The 22714-nt window shown below is 35.0% G+C and overlaps 1 protein-coding gene across 3 annotated transcripts in view; it reads left to right on the forward strand.

The window, feature by feature from the left end:
• The window catches only part of nolo (ADAMTS-like no long nerve cord), a 2006971-nt gene that overhangs the window by 1980800 nt on the left and 3457 nt on the right, over nt 1-22714 (forward strand). For 2 of the 3 annotated variants that reach the window (XM_072535059.1, XM_072535060.1), the window contains 4 exons: nt 3413-3699; nt 6072-6232; nt 7250-7398; nt 19295-19445. In XM_072535059.1, coding sequence (XP_072391160.1) covers nt 3413-3699; nt 6072-6232; nt 7250-7398; nt 19295-19445 — 748 coding nt within the window. The remainder of the gene's footprint in view (nt 1-3412; nt 3700-6071; nt 6233-7249; nt 7399-19294; nt 19446-22714) is intronic. The other variant, XM_072535061.1, reaches the window with a different exon arrangement.

The raw sequence follows: 22714 nt of genomic DNA on the forward strand, positions 1-22714 counted from the left end.
TTTATATTGAAATTTATAGCTATAAAATTCATCAAATTTTTCGAAACTTACAGCCCTTCGAAATGAAGGTAACTGTTTCAGCTCCGTTTTTATTCGAGATCGGAACTTTAAATTAAAACACGCAGGAAGAATTTTATCTCGGCTTCCATTGCAGCTAGAAACCTCTTTTTTTTAATCTGGGTAGCTCGTCGAAATATTTTCACTGGCCGGGAAATATGAGAAATCTCGGAAAAATAAAGTCCATTTGAAATTCACCGTAAAAACTTACTTTTTTTAATTTGGCTGGAATAGTATGTCGCAGTATTAATAATGATGACATAATTTTCACCCCCTCCCACCCCCTTTCGGAAATCTCGGAAAATCCCCTGAAATTTAATTTATAAAATATATAAGTATTATTACATCATTGATATAAAATGAAAAAAATATATGTTGATTTTCCGGAATTTGCATAACCATACTGGGCTAAAATGCCACAGATGCTTTAGTTTTGTTATTAATTTGGTATTAATTAATTTACTTATACTCCAGTTGTCAGAGACGAAAATGCCACTGATTCTTTAAAAATCATACGAACAAGCTGAATTATTCTGAGAATGTCAATTTTGGGACCCCAAAAATCTAGAAAAAGGTAGATATTGAAAAAGCAAAGTAGAAAAAATCAGTGTTCTTAGTATTTTTTTAATATTTTAATTTGATTATTAATGTTATCGACCTATTTGAGAGGAAATATAAGTCAATTATTATTACTAAAGTTATAAGCTAACTTTTTTTGCAAAAATCCGAATGCCACCTCTCACATCCACCTCAAAACAGATCAGCCCTTTTATAGTCTATTATTAGTTCGTAAGATTTTATTATGCAATTTGAAATTTATTTAAAATTTGCAATAGATTGTTTATTTTATTATCTTTTGTTTTTTGGCATTGACGATTTTAGTAAATTAAATTTATTATTGTTATTTTATGACTTTTTGTAAGCTTTGTCCATAAAATTGTACAATTTTTAATGACAATAAAGCATATTTCTATTTTATATTCTATTCTATTAAATATTATTGTATGTACAAAATGTTAAAGTTTCACTAAAAGAGATTATAAAACACATTTTTATTAAAAAAATGTTTGCAATTTTATTTATAATTAAAATTAGTCATATCTTGTAAAATACTAGCTATAAGGTAGCATAATTTTATATTTAGAGAATTATCAATAACTGTTCTAATGATGTCCGTAATAATATATAGGGCATTATATTTAAAATAAGGAAGTTTTAGTTGGTAGATTTTAATGTAGGTAGGAGGCTCTAAATATTTTAGAATAAATGGTCATATCCAAAACCCCTAAATTCTAAATTTTCAGATATAAATTACCGAAGTTTTTCTAAAACGTTAAGAAATAAAGTAAAAACTCCTAAAGAATAACTCTGTGTATCAAGATTCCCATCATTTTTATGAATATGATTACATTGTTACATAAACTATTATATTTCTTGAGAATATATTACAATTAAAATAATATTTTCTATTCAAAATAAAATGGAGACCGATCAAATTGATTGAAAATATTTTTCAGAATGATTTCCGATCTGGAAATCCGTCTTTCGTAAAATGAAAATATTTTAATTATAATTGTGGCTCATTATCAAGAAATATAGGCTTTTTTAAAGACCTGTTGTAGTCTAGTCAGTTGGCCTTCATGATACCCATTTCATGATTCTGCAAGCCTGTACCAGCTTACACAGATCTAGAATATGAGTACCACATGTTTTGGAGTCATTTGATAGTCTTCAAAAAACCAAAGATAAAAAGTCAACCTATGATCTAATGTCTCACAGTAATGCAACAGATGGTTATGACTCTGATCCGATTTCTGCATGTTTTCTGCTGTACTGCAGCTCTATTAATACATGTCTGTTAAATGTAGGTTTTGAACTATTTTTGACTAGATATATGGTCGCAGTGAGAGTTATGTTTTGTTCAGATCCAGGCTTTTTCGTGCGCTAAAATGACAGCTCATCTGTCTAGCCCATGACATGATATGTGTCGTAGCTGTATCTAGCTAACAGCTCATCTACCAATCCATGACCAACAAATATAGTAGGTTTTCGTTTTTATTATCCAAATAAACTTTTTAAATATTTTGGAAAATCGACAAAATTCTTAAATCAAGAGGAATAAAGGCAATATTTATCCCCCCGCGCCAATCCCACGCTAACCTTCACACTAACCTCCACCGAAACCACGTCACCATTGATGGTATAAATAAACCGTCCTCTATTCCCAGCATCAGTAATGCATTGGTTAGTAATCAGTATAGTGGTGTCTGGGAGCTCAAGAGACTGCGACCTCGAAAGCCCTGAAGAAGACATCGCAGAGGATGCCGAAAGCTCGGCGCAATGATAATTGACGTGGTTCAACCTGGAAGAACGCTTAGTTTCATATTAATTCCTGTAATAATATTAATCTTAGCTCTAGGTATAAATATATATATATATATATATATATATATATATATATATATATATATATATATATATATATATATATATATATATATATATATATATACATATATACATATTCTTGCTTATAGATTGTTAATATTTATACCTGTTACTGCTGGTTTTGTGATTAATTTTATTATTTCTAGTTTGAGATCTAGAACAATTTTTTATCTGATTAATCTATGGTCGCTGTCTGTTTGAAATGTATTTTTTACACTGGCATATTTTATATTTTACTTTAGAAATCTTTTTGGTTAGAATGAAGTCAATTTCGTTCTTAGTGTTTCCATTTTAATTGCTCTGACCAGGTGTATTGGGTATCATTTTTGTCGTAATTTTAAATAGTGTGTCTATAGTTTCGGTCGAAGGCTTTTTAAAATGTTTTAAGCAATAATTTATTTTATAATAAAATCTTTTGTAGTTAAGAGACCTGTATTTTCGTTAAATGTGTTGTTCTTTCCCTATAATGGCTTTTGTAATATTTATTGATTTTGCTTTTAATATTTTTGCATATTTTATGCTTTTTTTAGTCCAGGATATATAACATGATTTTGGTAAATAAAACAAGTCTGCGTTCTAAATAAGAAAAATCAATTACACAATCCCTGTAGGTATAACATAATCCGTAGCATGTTTTTGCTAATAAATTATATTTTGGAAGAAAATAGGTACAATAAACATAGTTCTAGAGTGATATTACTAATTTTTGTATTAAATTAATAAGATAACTTAAATACTGCTTTTACTTTATATTGTTTTGTTGCGCTTTTTAACTTGGCCTTTTAGGAACAAAAAAACTTTAACCAATCCACTTAGTTAATTTTGTTACACAATAAGTGCATCCTTATTTATAAGCTGAATTAGATTATTTTTTCTCTATCACGAACATTATTAATAAGAAACGTAGCTATTATGGCCTTTCCAGGCATTCAGCAACTCTCGAGGCCATCGAATGATCGACTTTCCTGGGGATCATCAGAACCATGACAGTCCACCATTTTTTACCGATGACACCCTCGAGGAAGTTGAAGAGGACGCACCCAGCGATGAAAATGACGAGGATCATATAGTAGTTCTAGGAAAAGGCAAGAAAGAAAATCTGGAATTCGATTGGACTACTGGACCTTGGTCACGATGTACCGAAACTTGCGGAGGAAGTGGAATTCAACAAAGAAAAGTCAGCTGTATTGTAAGGTGAGCATTTTAATTTAACTGTGTAATAATTTCTCAACAAATGTCTATGCTATTTAGTGAGCATGAAAAAAGCTGTTTTTAAAATTTATGGAAAACAGTTATATTCTATTACTGAGTAAATTGGCAGACCATTAAAATTTCTGATCGGATTTTTTTTTTTAGCCCTTTTTCTATCCGAATTGTCGAATAAAGGCCTCTCCCATTTCTCGCCATTCATCCCTGTTGTGTGCTAGGCGTTTCCACATTGGTCCTGCGACCCTTTTGATATCTGATCAGATAGTTAATTATAATACAAAAAGGTTAAAGGGAACAAAAAAATTAAAACTTTTCAGAATACAAACCAAAATAAACTTATCATTAAATAATTAGAATATGAGATAATGATAAAAACAAAAATGTATCTAAAAATTTACGGAATATAATAAAATATTTGAAAAATACAAAAGAAGAATGAAATATTCCAGATATAATCACATAAAATGAAATTATTATTAAAGACAATAAAACTATTTCAAATAATTCTGTTCGTTATTTCACAGAAATTTAAGAAACATATGCTAAAAATAATACCATTACTATCAGTTATACTCCTACATACAAATCTTCAAACCATTTAATATACTTAACCGCGGTCTTAGAAAGTAAAATAGAAAGCATTATAAACAACTTAAAAAAATAAGAAGTCTCCGGGAATTGACAAAATCGCCTCTAAAACAATAATAAATATAAATGAATAAATCAAAAAACTATTGTAAAATTTCACTGTTTGGGAGAGTGATTCATCGTTTAAACGCTGAATATCCTCAAATTTAACTATACACAGCGGCCCTCGGAAACTACCCGTTTTCTCAATTGCAATTTGCGTTTTCTCATAAGAAATTACACAATATATAAGTAGTATATTTATTTGTGCTTCTCTATAGAAAAACTGACCAGGAGTTGTCGTACAGTGTAGCCAGTTCTTGTTCACAAGTAGTAATTATAGTCATACAAAACCTGTATTTTTCCACGCAGCGATTAATACCGTCATAAAAATACCAAAAAACATTATTTTTTCAATAGTAAAAATTAAGCACAAAATTGTAATTAAATAAATTTTATTTATATGTTCCGTTTTGTTACATATTTAAATTTATAAAATAAAAATCGATATTTTAAAACAATATTTTTCAATCGTTTGGCAACTTTGGAATTAGCGACGGAACTCCGTTTCAATTCCGACCCACACAAAGCCGTAAAACTAGTTTTTTAGAGCAATTGCCCATCAACAATAGTTCATTTACATTGACGTTTCTGAGGGTAGGGCATGTGTTGCATTCTGTGAATATATTTTATGCGATACGTTTGTGTTATTGATAAAACGTGTTATTGATAATACGAGTGTTATAGTTTGTCATTTTATAGTAAATTTTTAGATATATTCTGTGAATATTTGGTTTGAATTTTATTGGAGTTGGACGAAAAACCGAGTTGTTCCAAGAGAAGACAGCAAAATTCTGATGTTGATTCCAAAAATGAAAAGCCGCAAAAGAGACGGAAAATGTTAACGTCCGAAGGGAAGGTAATGATATGAAACGTTTATGAAGGAATTGTCGGCAGAAAAATGGCAATAAATGTTAGCCAAGCGGTCGACATTGTAGCAGTTTAACAAAAGTATCCGGTAGCTGTATTTATCGTGTACTTAAAAATACATCGGAAAATAAAAGGCAAGAAAAAGGTAAAACTAGAGGTAGGAAAAGCATTGTTTTGGATGACGAGACAAGGAATATTATACGTCGAAAAATTTCATTCATTTTATATTCGGAGTGAAATTAAAACACTTAAAAATATTTCTCAAGAGCTCGAAAACGATGACTCCTTACCCAAGATATCTCGTAGAGTCTTAATCAGACCCATGCGCGAAATGAACTTTCGATATGTAAAACTCAACAAAAAAAGTATGCTATTAAAAAAAAATTAAATTATTGTGTGGGGAAGAAAATATTTCGAAGAAATACGCAAAATTCGCAGCACTGGACGCAAAATATGTTATTTGGAGATTAACGAAGGTCATACAGTTGGAAAAGTTTGGCAAGATTTAAATGTCAAAAGTAAACGCGAAGCATTTATAGAAGGCTGATCTACAGGATTAAAAGCTCCATCAGGAAGGGGACGGCGGGGACGGCTATATATATATATATATATATATATATATATATATATATATATATATATATATATATATATATATATATATATATGTGTGTGTGTGTGTGTGTGTGTGTGTGTGTGTGTGTGTATGTGTGTGTGTATATATATACACTGAAATTTCATGATATTGCTCGTTGTATATGCTCGAATTGTTCGCTTATTAATGATTGTTTCTTTCTCAGGTTATACAATGCTACTCAGCCTGTTGACGATATACTCTGTGACGATGCAGGATTGGAAATGCCACCGTCGAAAAGAAAATGTGGATTTGACCAATGTCCCGAATGGACCGTTCATGACTGGAGTACTTGCGAAAAGTCCAAATGTTTTGACTGGCACAAAGGTATGAATATAAATCCTTCTATAAATCTAAATCGTTTTAATGATTTATTTTTAAGATGGGCGCCACTAATATTTATATCAGAAATCATAACACAATAATTTAGTATTAATTAATATGTCTCGAATAATGGTTTTATGTTTATATTCTTACTAAGAAATTAAGAAATTAGATAATTTAGAAATAAAACAAAATAGATATATGACTTACTATAATTGAACTTTGATCAAATAAAAGGCATATATCGAGCACAGTTTAATTTAATCTTGCCCAAGTACTTTCGATCCCTAGATCATCTTCAGGGAAATTTCGTCAATTGCGGCCTATCTGACAAGAACAAAATGTCATAAACATATAATTGTACATTACACTACACTACAAAAGGACAAACAAACACTTTAAAATTATTAAAGAAAAGCTACATTGTGTGCCGAAGCCGGAGACAGAATGAAGCCGAAGCCGGAGATGGGGCTATTTCTAGAATTTTGAAAGTTAAATTTTGTAACTTGTATGGAGATTTCTTTTTCTATAAACAAATAATTGTCCGAGAAGAGCCCTAATCGTCTTAATAGAACTGATGAAGACACTTGGTTATCTTAAATATGAAGACCTCATCTCAATCACGAGCCCTAATTTCCTCAATAAAACGGATGACCACACTACGTTACTTTCAACATGAAGGTCTATACTTAGTAACAATAAAACACAAAAATCTTTGCCCACCTTCCATCAAACCACTTTACTATCGATGGTATGGACTTAGCGTCTCCGAAGCAGCAGTTGTTCAGTGGGCAATAAAGTGATCTAGAGAGTTAAGAGACTGAGATCTGCACTGACGGCCATGAAAAAAACAATTTCATAATATATAGTCAAAATGTGCAAAACAAATTTTCCAGAAAAACTCTCTGTAGCTTAGATGTACATAAGACAGGCTATGTCTCAGCAATGATGTGCAAAAGCTTGTACACAACATTCTTTTTAGGGTAATAACTTAAATAATATAATGCAAATCTTTTTTAGCACTTCAAAGGCGAGTTGTACGATGTGAAATAGCTGCTAACTTAACACTAGATCCAGCTAAATGCGAGGCAGATAAAAAACCAGTCGACAAGCAGGAGTGCATTAACCACAGATGCGTAGGAAAATGGAAAGTTGGTCGTTGGTCGGAGGTAAAAAAATTGCAGAAATAATTTCAATTACAAATATTAAATAAATTTATTTAAAATTAAATAGTTAACTTAATGGAAATAAAATTATAAACATTTATGTAATAAACTAAAAAATTTTGTGTCTTCTTCAGATGTTAAGGTATAATTAAATTTATATAGAATATAAAAACAATAGAACATATTGTATGTATATTACATGAGACAAATATTCTTTGTTCCTGTTCTACACCCAACAGTCGAATGTTTATCGTTGGATTTAATGTTTCGTCTAGAAACGAAATTTTTTTTCAGTCAATAAGAGACTAATTGTATTCATTTCTTTCAAAATATAATCTTTGAACTTCTACAATCTGGTACATGCTTCTCTTTTGTTGTTCACTTAATTTATTTTGTTTTAAATATACTAAGATTTTTTAAACCATCCGACATTACTCACTGGTACTAACTTATTTTTTTTTTAATTTTTGGCCTTCTCCTTTGCTTCGAATATGAGATTAAATTTCATGAAGTCGTTTCTATAAGCTACACGACCTACGCAAAAGTGGTTACTTCCTAAATATGACTACGTATCGCAACATATATTTTTCGTCTTATAGAGTTGACGCCCCCTAGTCCTCCTCATATATGACTACTTACTTAACTTTATTATATTTATATATTAACTTTAAAATGTGAATGTGATATATTTTATTACATAATGGTTATCTACCCTTATTTCTACTTTTGCCATTTTAAATAAAACGCATGATCTCTAAAAATTACAAGAATACATACATCCTTCTTCTTCTTCTTAGCTTTCTGTCGTCCATGTTTGGACATAGGCCTCTCCCAACTCCTTCCATCGGTCTCTATCCTGAGCAACATATTTCCAATTTGTTCCGGCTATTCTTTTAATATCATCAACCCATCTTTTCTGTGGTCTTCCTCTTGGTCGTTTACTTTCGTAAGGTCTCCAATGTTGTATTGTAGTATTCCAACGTTGGTCTTTTCGTCTAGCAGAGTGGCCCGCGAAGCTCCATTTAAGTTTGACAATTTTAGTTGCTATGTCCTCGACTTTTGTTTTGGATCTTACCCAGTCGTTCCTCTTTTTATCTGACAGTCGTATACCTAACATTGCTCTTTCCATTGTTCTTTCTGTTATGGCTAGTTTATTTATGTTTTGCCTTGGTTAGGGTCCAGGTTTGACATCCATATGTCATGATAGGAAGGATGCATTGGTTGAACACTTTGCTCCTCAAGAATTGAGGTATTTTGCGGTTCTTAAGTATCCAACTAAGTTTTCCAAATCCTGCCCATGCTATCTTGCTCTTTTAGTAATTTTCGCACTTTGGTTCTCTTTGTCAAGTCTCAGGATTTGGCCTAGGTAGATATATTCCTGGATTTGTTCTATCTTACTGCCATTTATAGTTATACGTCTGGGTTCATCTGTGTTTGTCATTATTTTTGTTTTTTTTATATTCATTTTTAGGCCGACGTATTGGGAGCTGGCTGCTAGTTCCCCTATCGTAATTTGCAGTTCCTCGAATGTGCTCGCTATAATCACTATGTCGTCAGCGAATCTGAGGTGGTTTAACTTGTTGCCATTAACGTTAATGCCATAGGTTGACCAATTTGTAGTTTTGAAGACGTCTTCTAGGGCTAGGTTGAAAAACTTTGGCGATATTACATCTCCTTGTCTCACTCCTCTTTTAATGGGGATGGGATTTGTATTTTCGTCTAGTTGTACTATCATAGTTGCATTTTCATATATATTATGTATTAGTTGCCTATATCTCGAATCTATTCTACAATTATTAATAGCTTGTTCTATGGCCCACATCTCGATACTATCAAACGCCTTTTCATAGTCGACAAAGGCAAGAAATACGGGTAGTTGGTATTCATTTGCCTTCTCTATCAATGTTCTCATTGTCAGCAGATGGTCTGATGTACTATATTCTTTGCGAAAGCCAGCCTGTTCAACCGGTTGGTAATTGTCCATTTTGTAGGTTAACCGGTTGTTAATAATTCTCATAAATAGTTTGTATACTTGACTGAGCAACGATATAGGTCTATAATTCTGTAGATCACATTTGTCCCCTTTTTTGTATAAGAGTATTACTAGACTCTCGTTCCAGTCTTTAGGGATCTTGCTATTCTGGAGACATCTATTAAATAACGCTGTTAGTACAGGGATTGTTAATGTCTTGCTTGTTTTCAAGAGCTCGGCAATTATACCGTCGTGTCCTGGAGCTTTATTATTTTTTAGCTCTTTTAAAGCTCTTTCTATTTCGAATCCCTTTATATTTGGTAGTACTTCTGATCCCACGTTCTTTATTTTTCTTTTGACGTTCTCCTTTGTTGTTTCATTAGGCTGGCCTTACGAGCTGTACAAGGATGTGTAGAAGTCTTCGAAAATATTTGTTATTTTATATTTGTCCTTCTCTTCTTATTGTTGGTGTCTTTAATTTTGATGATTTTTTGAACTCCCAGTTCAGGTCTTAGACATTAAAGCCTCTATTGTTATCAATGACTCGCTCTATTAAGTTCTCGTTCCATTTTTGTATGTCGCGTTTTAGTTCTTTTCTAATTGTTTTATTAAGGTCTCTGTATTCTTGAGTATGGCGTTTGTTTTGCGCTAGTAGTTGTCTTCTTTCAGTCATTAGCTGTTTAGTTTCTTTGCTTATTTTGTCTTCTTTAGTCCTCGTTATCTTTGCGACCTGTAGTCCTGCTGCGTGAAGGTTTTTATTTATGTTTTTATTATTCTCGTCAATTTGGTCTTGATTATGTGAAGGATCAGAATCGAACTTATTCGCTAAGACCTCTCGGAATTGCTCTTCATTTGTTCTTAGTTTAAAGGCATCTATCCTCGTTGTTTTTTTTTAAATCCTTTTTCTCTCTTCTTTCATGTTAATATTTATTTTTGCTCTAACTATACGATGGTCACTACCCGTTGTTACGTTGTTTATTGTTGTGACGTCTGCAAATATTCCTTTGTTGTTTGACAGAAAATAGTCTATTTCATTTTTGGTAGTTCCGTTAGGTGCGACCCATGTCCACTTTATGTTAGGTTTCTTTTTGTAGAAGGTATTCATAACATACATGTTTTCTTGTTTCAAGAATTCCATGAGTTTTTCTCCTCTTGTGTTTCTTGTGCCGAATCCAAAATTTCTAATCTTGCTTTCAGAGTCTTCAATCTTACTTTCAATTTTGGTGTTAAAGTCTCCCATTATTATTATTTTGGATTCTTTGTTGTTGTCGGTTATTTTTTCAGTTCGAGCATAAACTTGCACGATCTTTTAGTTTTTGGACTTAAGATAAGACTATGTATGTAACTCTGTCTGATATGCTGTCAATTATTTGAATTTGAGATTTTCTCTTCTTGTTGATTAAGAAACCTACTCCACCGTATGTGTAGTCTTCCCTGCCTTAATAGAGTCTGCTGTCTGAACGTAAGTCCACATTTCCTTCACCTCTTCTTTTAACTTCTGACAGTCCCATTATGTCCCAATTCAAGTTCCCCAATTCCTCTTCTAGTTCGTAGAGTTTTTCATCTTTTGCCATGGAGCGGATATTGTATGTTGCTATATGGAGTTGTTTGTTCTTCTTCTTTTTTAATGTTGACTCGCCCCCCCCCTCAGAACCCTCGGGGCAGACCATTGTTACAGTGTGGGACTGTAGAATAGAATTCCTACCCACCTAGGGTACCTTTCGTGCTTCTGTTGCAATCGACATGTTTGATTTTTAAGGTTTTGGCCATAACCCACCACGCTGGCCAGACGGGTTGTTGGGGTATAAGAATGTATCGTGCCCACCATTGTATCCGAGGTTAACGGCCTACTCAGTTCAGCCAACACCCCTCGGAAAAGGTGGGTCGGCACCACTCATTCTTAATGAAGTTAACTACAAGAATGCATTTGTTAATATCTTCATCTTAGGGTGTCCTGTTCCTAGGTACGTCAGCGAGTAGATAGGCTACCTATATCCTGGCTCATCCCCTAAATTGCAACCCCTAAAATCGCAACCCCCGGTCGTAAGTTCCAAACGGCTTAACGTAGGATGACGTACGAGGGCTCGTTGGAAAGGGGATGAAAAATGGGGTTGAACGCAGTATGTGCCGTGCGCATCGGAGCATGCCAAAAGGTCATTACGTCATATCTTTGTTTCTATTGGTCCGATCGGGGCGTACGAGGGCTCGTTGGAACGGGGAGAAGGCAGGGAGACAAAAAACAAAGATGGCGACGTTGCCAAATGGGCGCTAAAACGTATCTTCGTTGCTATTGGCCTGATGTTGACGTATGAGGTGTCAAATGAAAGCGTTGGTAACACACACACACACACAGAAGCCATGTCAACGATCAGTATGAACATTATTCTTCTTCTTTTTCTTTTCCGTACAGTGCCTAAGAGAACGTGACATCCGACGTAGAACGTGACATTCGACGCAGAACGTGAAATGTCGCGTGAAATGACGTGACATTCGACGTAGAACGTGAAATGTCACGTGACATTCAACGCAGAACGTGACATCCGACGTAGAACGTGACATTCGACGCAGAACGTGAAATGTCGCGTGAAATGACGTGACATTCGACGTAGAACGTGAAATGCCACGTGACATTCGACGCTGGACGTGACATTCGACGCAGAACGTGAAATGTCACGTGACATTCGACGTAGAACGTGACAGCTATGTGACATTCAACGCAGGACGTGACATTCGACGCAGAACGTGAAATGTCGCGTGAAATGACGTGACATTCGACGTAGAACGTGAAATGTCACGTGACATTCAACGCAGGACGTGACATTCGACGTAGGACGTGAAATGTCACGTGACATTCAACGCAGGACATGACATTCGACGCAGGACGTGACATTCGACGCAGGACGTGACATTCGACGCAGAACGTGAAATGTCGCGTGAAACGACGTGACATTTGACGCAGGACGTGACATTCGACGTAGAACGTGAAATGTCACGTGACATTCAACGCAGGACGTGACATTCGACGTAGAACGTGACATTCGACGCAGGACGTGACATTCGACGCAGAACGTGACAGTTATGTGTTAGTCAAGATGTTGCTTGACATAAAATGTGACATTCTACATAGGATCCTGGACACACATATAAAAAGCATTGAAAACGGAAAGTCTACCTTGGACAGTGGAGTCCTGTGGTGGACATTTGAGTCAACCTTGGACGAAAATTCAATACAAATTAAATGAGTCAATTCTCTGTTAGACATGATACAGTCTAGCTTGGACTGAGCTATTCTAAATAAAATTGTAATGATTACCACATTAAAAACTGTTTTTTTTGTTATTAAATAAAATACCAAAATGTTACGTATTATTTATTAAAAATTATAATAGATCTAACAATTTTAAAATAGTTTCTCTTTGCAGTTCGGCCTTTTTGTTTAAACCTAAATTCATTAGTTCAGCAATTATGTTACGTTTTTTAACCATTTTTTCTTTGTATGATTTTCGTATCGCCATCCCACGTTCTGTTTTGTAAAATTTTCTTCTCTTTTCATTTGCTTCATCTTTTTTTCTAATACCTTCCTCACCTCTTTCACACTTGCAGGTTGATTTTACGTGTAGTTCATGCTCTGATGTATATTTTTCTAAATTGTTAACGCCTCTGCTCGCTAGGGTAGAAATTTCATTACGTATACCTGCACAGAACTTTCCTCTCGAATGCAACCATTCTGATTTAAATACTCTTCTCTCGTAATGGGAGTGAGGTTTACCCAAAAGTCCATCTCCATCTCGACGAAGGGGTTTTTGACCATCAGCACAGGCAATGTATCTCAAAACACCAACACAATGGTCTAAACAAATAATTTTTCTAAAGGTAGTTTTTGGATGTAGTCTTTTCCCTGCACGTTGTATTTTCTTCTTGTAAGCCAACATTGTGGATCCACCTTTAAAGTGAATTAATGCATGGAGGTGTTCGTGTGCAGTACTTCCGTCGTCTGCTACTAAATGACATCGGCAAATAGAATACCATTTTACATTAGGAGCACATACTAGAAGAGAAAAGTCACTCTCATTTAAGATTAAATGATACCATTCTCTTGGTGACGCTTCGTAATCCTTTGCCATATCCTGTGGCGAAAGAGCATTAATGTCGTTGACACTCAAAAGAGCCAGATAGTCGCTTTTTGACAAAATAGACATATTTTAACTGAATGCTTAAGAGCAAAGAACTAAACTCTCGAAACTGTCTCTAATTGATTATTTCACGCATGCCCCATTAACACGGTCAAAGGTCAAAGTTTGCCTTAAGATGGTAAATGTATTAGGTTAGATTGTCTCTGCACGTCTCTGCGTACCTCTGCCTACGTGTCACAGATGGCTCTGTGTATCTCTGCACGTCTCTGCGTACCTCTGCCTACGTGTCATAGAACGTCACACGTTACGTAAAAACGTCACACGAAAAACGTCACACGTTACGTAAAAACGTCACACGTCATGTACACAGAGGTACGCAGAGACGTGCAGAGACACACAGAGCCATCTGTGACACGTAGACAGAGGTACGCAGAGACGTGCAGAGACAATCTAACCTAATACATTTACCATCTTAAGGCAAACTTTGACCTTTGACCGTGTTAATGGGGCATGCGTGAAATAATCAATTAGGGTGGGGGAAGCTGTACTGGTAGATAAATTTAATGACTTCTTAAGGACTCTTTTAGTCTAGTGAGACAGTTTCGAGAGTTTAGTTCTTTGCTCTTAAGCATTCAGTTAAAATATGTCTATTTTGTCAAAAAGCGACTATCTGGCTCTTTTGAGTGTCAACGACATTAATGCTCTTTCGCCACAGGATATGGCAAAGGATTACGAAGCGTCACCAAGAGAATGGTATCATTTAATCTTAAATGAGAGTGACTTTTCTCTTCTAGTATGTGCTCCTAATGTAAAATGGTATTCTATTTGCCGATGTCATTTAGTAGCAGACGACGGAAGTACTGCACACGAACACCTCCATGCATTAATTCACTTTAAAGGTGGATCCACAATGTTGGCTTACAAGAAGAAAATACAACGTGCAGGGAAAAGACTACATCCAAAAACTACCTTTAGAAAAATTATTTGTTTAGACCATTGTGTTGGTGTTTTGAGATACATTGCCTGTGCTGATGGTCAAAAACCCCTTCGTCGAGATGGAGATGGACTTTTGGGTAAACCTCACTCCCATTACGAGAGAAGAGTATTTAAATCAGAATGGTTGCATTCGAGAGGAAAGTTCTGTGCAGGTATACGTAATGAAATTTCTACCCTAGCGAGCAGAGGCGTTAACAATTTAGAAAAATATACATCAGAGCATGAACTACACGTAAAATCAACCTGCAAGTGTGAAAGAGGTGAGGAAGGTATTAGAAAAAAAGATGAAGCAAATGAAAAGAGAAGAAAATTTTACAAAACAGAACGTGGGATGGCGATACGAAAATCATACAAAGAAAAAATGGTTAAAAAACGTAACATAATTGCTGAACTAATGAATTTAGGTTTAAACAAAAAGGCCGAACTGCAAAGAGAAACTATTTTAAAATTGTTAGATCTATTATAATTTTTAATAAATAATACGTAACATTTTGGTATTTTATTTAATAACAAAAAAAACAGTTTTTAATGTGGTAATCATTACAATTTTATTTAGAATAGCTCAGTCCAAGCTAGACTGTATCATGTCTAACAGAGAATTGACTCATTTAATTTGTATTGAATTTTCGTCCAAGGTTGACTCAAATGTCCACCACAGGACTCCACTGTCCAAGGTAGACTTTCCGTTTTCAATGCTTTTTATATGTGTGTCCAGGATCCTATGTAGAATGTCACATTTTATGTCAAGCAACATCTTGACTAACACATAACTGTCACGTTCTGCGTCGAATGTCACGTCCTGCGTCGAATGTCACGTTCTACGTCGAATGTCACGTCCTACGTTGAATGTCACGTGACATTTCACGTTCTACGTCGAATGTCACGTCCTGCGTCAAATGTCACGTCGTTTCACGCGACATTTCACGTTCTGCGTCGAATGTCACGTCCTGCGTCGAATGTCACGTCCTGCGTCGAATGTCATGTCCTGCGTTGAATGTCACGTGACATTTCACGTCCTACGTCGAATGTCACGTCCTGCGTTGAATGTCACGTGACATTTCACGTTCTACGTCGAATGTCACGTCATTTCACGCGACATTTCACGTTCTGCGTCGAATGTCACGTCCTGCGTTGAATGTCACATAGCTGTCACGTTCTACGTCGAATGTCACGTGACATTTCACGTTCTGCGTCGAATGTCACGTTCTACGTCGGATGTCACGTTCTGCGTTGAATGTCACGTGACATTTCACGTTCTACGTCGAATGTCACGTCATTTCACGCGACATTTCACGTTCTGCGTCGAATGTCACGTTCTACGTCGGATGTCACGTTCTCTTAGGCACTGTACGGAAAAGAAAAAGAAGAAGAATAATGTTCATACTGATCGTTGACATGGCTTCTGTGTGTGTGTGTGTGTTACCAACGCTTTCATTTGACACCTCATACGTCAACATCAGGCCAATAGCAACGAAGATACGTTTTAGCGCCCATTTGGCAACGTCGCCATCTTTGTTTTTTGTCTCCCTGCCTTCTCCCCGTTCCAACGAGCCCTCGTACGCCCCAATCGGACCAATAGAAACAAAGATATGACGTAATGACCTTTTGGCATGCTCCGATGCGCACGGCACATACTGCGTTCAACCCCATTTTTCATCCCCTTTCCAACGAGCCCTCGTACGTCATCCTACGTTAAGCCGTTTGGAACTTACGACCGGGGGTTGCGATTTTAGGGGTTGCAATTTAGGGGATGAGCCAGGATATAGGTAGCCTATCTACTTCAGCGTCTACCATGGTGACCATATTCATTGTATAGCTGCTGTTAAACCTGTCCGTTGTCGCAAATTTCTCAACCAGAAGAATTTCTTATCCATTTCTTTCCTTCAATTTTACAATTCAGAATTAGCCAAATTTTACGATTCATATCTTGATTTCTTGATTATATATCCAAGATATTCTAGTTTACTTCTTCTAGAAGAAAAACTTCTTCGTTTCTGGTTCTGCTGGTATTGAGTTGGTCCCTTGAGTATTCTTGTTCAATACAATCACATGTCAAATGCTTTGATTTTATTTATGGTATCGACGTTTAAGCTGCATATTTCACATCCATATAAAAGTACACACCATATATAGCATCTTGTAAGCTGTTAACGTATTTGCAAATTTAATGAATTATTGGATAGGAGCTTCTTCTTCTTACGGTGCCTATCCGTTCCGGATGTTGGCTATCAGCATAGCTATCCTAACTTTACTTGCAGCTTTTCGGAATAGTCCTGTTGTATACGTATTAAACCACTTCCTTTGGTTTTGAAGCCAAGATATTCTTATTCTCCCTGGTCCTCTCTTTCCATATACCTTGCCCTGAAGAATGAGTTGCAATAAGCCATATCTGTGTTCATTTCTCATAACATGGCCAAGATATTCTAATTTGTGCTCTTTGATTGTGTTATTGATCTCACATTCCTTGTCCATTCTACGTAGTACCTCAATATTGGTCACACGATCCTCTTGAAGGCTCGAGGCCTCTTGAAGGCCTCGAGCTTTCCTAAAGAAACTTCTAAGAGCGTCCCTGCCTTTACTTGTATAATAATGTAGAAAATACATAGCATCTGATGATAGAGATTTTGGTACTAAGTGGTAAATCGTAACTTCTAAAAAGAGACATCTTTACGAACGCTGATCTTGCTTTCCCTCTACGTTGTTTTATTTTAGTAGAGTGGTCTCATTGACTGTTTATGTTAGTACCAAGCCCGCTTCTTTCAAGATGGATATGAGCCTGCTATGTTTTACTCTATCAAATGCCTTTTGTAGGCGATAAAATAAATATATACGTCACAGTTGACATCCCTGCACCTCTAGATAAGCACTTGTATAGCGAATAGAGCTTCTCGGATGCCTAAAGTATCGCGGAATCCAAATTGTGTCCATGACACTATTTCTTCACATTTTTTATATTATATTCTGTTATGTATCACTTTTAAAAACGTTTTAAGTAAGTGGCTCATTAGACTAATTATTCTGTAGTCTTCACATGTTTTTGCATTTAATTTTTTTGGTATAGTTACGAAGGTCAACTTTAACCAGTTTTGGGGAATATTTCCAGTTATATATATTTTGTTAAATATAGTCGTTATCCATTGTATTCCTTGTTCGTCCATAAGTTTCAGGAATTCTGTATAAAATTTGTCAGGCCCTACAGCTTTACCATCTTTAGTTTTTCTAATAGTTGCCGTGACTTCTTCAATGGTAATCGGGGCTCCTGTTTGACATTCTATGTCTTCAATGGCAATATGTCTTTCTTCTGCAAATGTTACTTTCACATATTTCTTCCAAGTGTCTAATCTCTCTTCCATATTTAGTAGTGGATTACCTTAGTTGTTTGCCAAACATCCAACCCTTCTAGGCTTGTATGAGTCTGTATCTTCTTTAACTTTTTTGTGCATATTGAATGAATCGTGTTTCTGTTGTAATAGCTGTATCTCCGCACATTGTTCTCTCAGCTGTGTGTCCTTAGCGATTCTGATTGCTTTTTTGATATCTTTGTCTATTCTTTTGTAGGTATAATGTCTTGTCCTGGTCTTTGACCTTTCGCCTGTTCTACATCATATCTAGAATCTTATTTATCATCCATGATTTTTTCTGAATTTTTGGTGGTTTGAGGATTTTTTCTTGTTTGTCTTGTGAAACTCTATACAATTTTTCAAGCTCCTGGTATATTAAAATAGTTTGAATAACGGTATTCAAATTGCTATGTATATACCGTTTTACACTCTGTTCTGTGCGTTGGTCTTTGAGTGGCCTAATGTCGTATTTTAGGTTGACACTACGTGGAATCTTCTTTAGCCTGATCCTCATTTTGCAAATCAGTGGGTTTGGTCAGACTTGATATCGGCTCCTGGGTATGTCTTGGCTGATGTAATGCTGTTAAGCGCTTGCATTTTTGAAATGTGCTTGTTGCCTGTTTAATTCGACATCTGATTTCGAAGGACGGATCTAATTTTAGGTCACCCAAGATTCAAGGTATTTGAATTATTGTACTCTTTCCAGCGTTTGTTGCTTTAATACCAATAAGGTTAGGCCGATATTCTCTTTACTGGTCACCATATATTTATTTTGTAAATGTTTATTGATAATTCTGAATTTCTACATTTTATATCAACTCTTTTGATTAGTTCTTGCAGGTCATCGTCTATTATAAAAGGTCGTTACGTGGTATTTAAGAGATGTTAGAGGGTTTAATAAATATTTGGCACTACTTTTATTTTAACACTATATTTATTTCTGTACAAATAGGTTATTGCTTTGTTTACAATATCGTCCGGTAATTATAAACTGTAACTATTGACTAACGACCTACGCTAACTTTGCGAAATGCTATTCCAAGATCTATAACAATAATAATACTAAAGTAATCACTACAGCGTATTTATATCCAATTAGTCGTGATTTTCTAAAGTTCTGAAAATGTTTATTCTACTTGTAAGTTCAAGATCACACTTGAGGTGTTTATGTTGTGTATATGTATATGTTATCTTATAAGTCTTTTGCGTTTTAATACTTAGGGGTTAAAACCTTAGCACAGTCGATATTTTTAGCTAGAATCACAGTATCGTCGGCGTGTCGTATGTTGGTAATTATGACAATTCATTTCCCGTATGATAATTCGTTTTTGGTATTTTAAAGCCTTCCTAAACTTATAGTTAATATAATAAAAGATGTTTTTTTAATATTAGAATGTTTTTTAAAAACATCAATTCCTAGAACATAATATTTATATTCTGTATTTTATGTATTTTAGTGTGCTGCGACATGCGAAACCAAGGGATTAAAATATAGAATTATCCAATGTGTTTGGTATGGTACAAAAAAGCCAGCAGGTACTGCTTGCAAGGACATTCCTAGACCACCAATTATGAAGCCTTGTATCGGAGCGTCTTGTACCAAAACAGGTAAACGAATACACATATTGAAGAGTGGAGATAAATATAACGGGCCAAGTGACAATCATGCACAATCGAGAAAAATGAGTTTTTTTAGAAATTGTAGTAAAAATACCAAAAAAAAAAATTAAAAACATGTTTATTACATAATTTAACATGGTTTACGTAAGTCAACAATTTTGTTTCATATTTTGTTACACTTAACTATGACAAAAATAAAATCTCTAAGTTTCAAAAAGTAAAACAAGGTATGTCAAACAATGTTTCCCTATAGGTACCTATATCGGCCATGTACCGAAGAATATTCTTATAAAATGGGTCAGGTGTACATGTAAAAATTTCATTAAAGAAAATATCCATACTAAACTAGCATAAAAATACTTAATATTTCCATTAATTAAAATTAATAATTATTCACAAAAGTATGTTAACACATTAAAATGTTTTATTCTACCAAGTTCTCATAAAATTCTTCATTTTCATCTTTTAAGTAGTTTAAAAGTCTGCAGAAAAGCTACTGCAGACAAAAATAAGAAAAAAACAGAGATGGATGACTTCAGAAATCTTAGATCTAATGGAGGAAAGAAGAAAACATAAAGGCAGGAGTAAGGCAAAATACAAGGAACTACAGAGATTGATAGGAAAGAAAATAAAACAGGCCAAATCCACCTGGCTTGCTAATCAATGCAGTGAAATAGAGGCATATGCTAAACAGTATGATAGCTTTAACATGCATAAGAAAATAAAGGAAATGACAAATACACTGAGAAAAAAGAAAGATGCCCTTCTGAAAGACACAAATGGAAAAATCATTATAGAAATTAAAGAGAAATTAAAAAAATGGAAGACATACATAACAGATCTGGAGAGAGGAAATCGAACAAGCAATACGAAACGCAAAAAACGGAAAAACTGTAGGTCCAGACGAAATACCTGCGGAACTACTGAAATGTCTAGACGATGAAACTCTACCTGTACTTCTGGACCTATTTAATGAAGTATATAAAACTAGAAAAATCAAACAGGAATGGTTGGTGTCCACCTTTGTAGCAATACCAAAAACAGTATATGCCAAAGATTGTTCAGACTATAGGACAATATCACTAATACGCCATACCCTCAAAATATTTCTAAAGGTGATTCATGGAAGATTATATAGAAAACTAGAAGATGATATGGATGATACTCAGTTTGGGTTCCGCAAGGGACTGGGAACGAGAGAGGCATTGTTTGCTTTTAATGTCCTCTCTCAAAGATGCTTAGATATGAACCTAGATATTTATTCCTGTTTCATCGACTATAGACAGACGAGACTTACGAATCATTATCAATCTGTATTGAAATCACAAGGCCAATATAAAGATAGAAGAACAAAAGTCCGAAAATATAGATATAAAGAGAGGAGTAAGACAGGGCTGTGTTCTGTCACCATTAGTGTTTAACGTGTACAGTGAAGCCATATTCCAGGAAGCGATAGCGGATCTGGGTGATGGAATCTCTGTAAACGAAAGAATAGTAAATAACATAAGATTCGCTGGTGACACCGTTATAATGGCAGACACCCTGGAATCGCTACAAGAATTGGTAAATAGAATTAACGATTATTGCATTAGATACGGACTAAAAATAAATAAGAGAAACACTAAATTTATGATTGTCTCAAAAACGCAACATGGAAATGAATGATTAATGATAGAGCAAACCCAAATAGAAAAAGTAGAGACATACAAATATCTGGGAACCTGGGTTGATGGCAAAAATGACCAAAGCAGAGAAATCAAAGTCCGAATTGAAACTGCAAGGCAAGCATTTGTGAAAATGAAGACAATGCTTACCAACAGAGACCTTCAGTTGCATCTCAGATTGAGGGCTCTAAGATGTTACATATTTTCTATCTTGCTATACGGAATGGAAGCTTGGACATTGAAGAAACAACACATAAGAAAAATAGAAGTGTTCGAAATGTGGTGTTACAGAAGAATATTAAAAATTCAGTGGGTTCAAACGATTACCAATGCTGAGGTACTACGACGTCTAAATAAGAAGTTAGAAATTATAAACAGCATAAAAAGAAGAAAACTAGAGTATTTGGGTCACATAACCAGAGGAGAAAAATATGAGCTGCTGAGAATTATTATGCAAGGAAGGATCCAAGGAAGAAGAAGCATAGGAAGAAGACGCATCTCCTGGCTGAGGAACCTTAGAGAATGGTTTAACTGTAGTTCACTACAACTTTTCAGAGCAGCAGCCAACAAAGTGACCATAGCCGTTATGATATCCAACCTCCGATAGGAGATGGAACTTTAAGAAGAAGTAGTTTAAAACGCCCCTCAAATCCTTTTACTTGTCCGCAGTCAATCTGCTTTTACATTCGAGTGCAGTAAAATACGATGTCAAGTTTTCCATTGTAATGTTTTTCTTGAACACTGTAATTTCCATTAATTCCTCTATATCATTCAGAGTTGTTTTGGTCATAACCTTTCCGGGTTTAAATTTTTCAATTTTAATACATTCCACTCTAGAAATTTGCACATTATTGGTAGTAATCATGTTTTCAGCTGCTGATTTAAAATTAAAAAAATCTTTATTTTCCGTTATGGGTGCCAAATAAGGATATTCTAGCCGTGCTGATACAATAACTCTCAGCAAATCTAGTGGCACCTCACAATGTGACTCCGTTTTCTTTTTTCTATCTGTGCGAAGTCTCTGTCACAACTCAAAAAAGAGTGACCTGGAATAAGGTACTTTTGCTTAACTTCATCCATGAGATCTTTAGCAATTATATAAAACCATAAGTACAAAAGCATCTTGTTTTTATTTTGTGCAGCGCAGTTATCACTCCAAAGCATAAGTTTCCGTTTTGGCGTAACTTTATATTTTATAGCTTTTAAAATAGCCGAGGTAATTTCGTTACCGCTCCTACCTGTTTGCCCTTCATGCCACATAAAAGTAAAAACTTCATTGTTTTATACCAAAATTGTAAACACTGAGCTGTCTTGGGTAAGACATCTTGCTGTGAGTAAGAGCTGGCAAAGAAAACACTTGTTGAAGGTCCATACTAAGAGTGCAAACGTCGCTTCTGGGCATTTGAGAGTATCATTTTTCATAACCTGACTAGCTTTTTCTGCCTTACGATGGTGGAATTCTAAGCGTCGTTTGTTATTATTTTGCTCTGCTGTATTGCTCTTGATTGCAGCTTGTAACATAACGCAGGTGTCACACGTATCACTGCGTGGTTGGCGAAATGATAGTATCGGGAATTAAAGTTTAAATATTTG

Source organism: Diabrotica undecimpunctata, chromosome 6 (genome assembly GCF_040954645.1).
Source record: "Diabrotica undecimpunctata isolate CICGRU chromosome 6, icDiaUnde3, whole genome shotgun sequence".
NCBI lineage: Eukaryota > Metazoa > Arthropoda > Insecta > Coleoptera > Chrysomelidae > Diabrotica > Diabrotica undecimpunctata.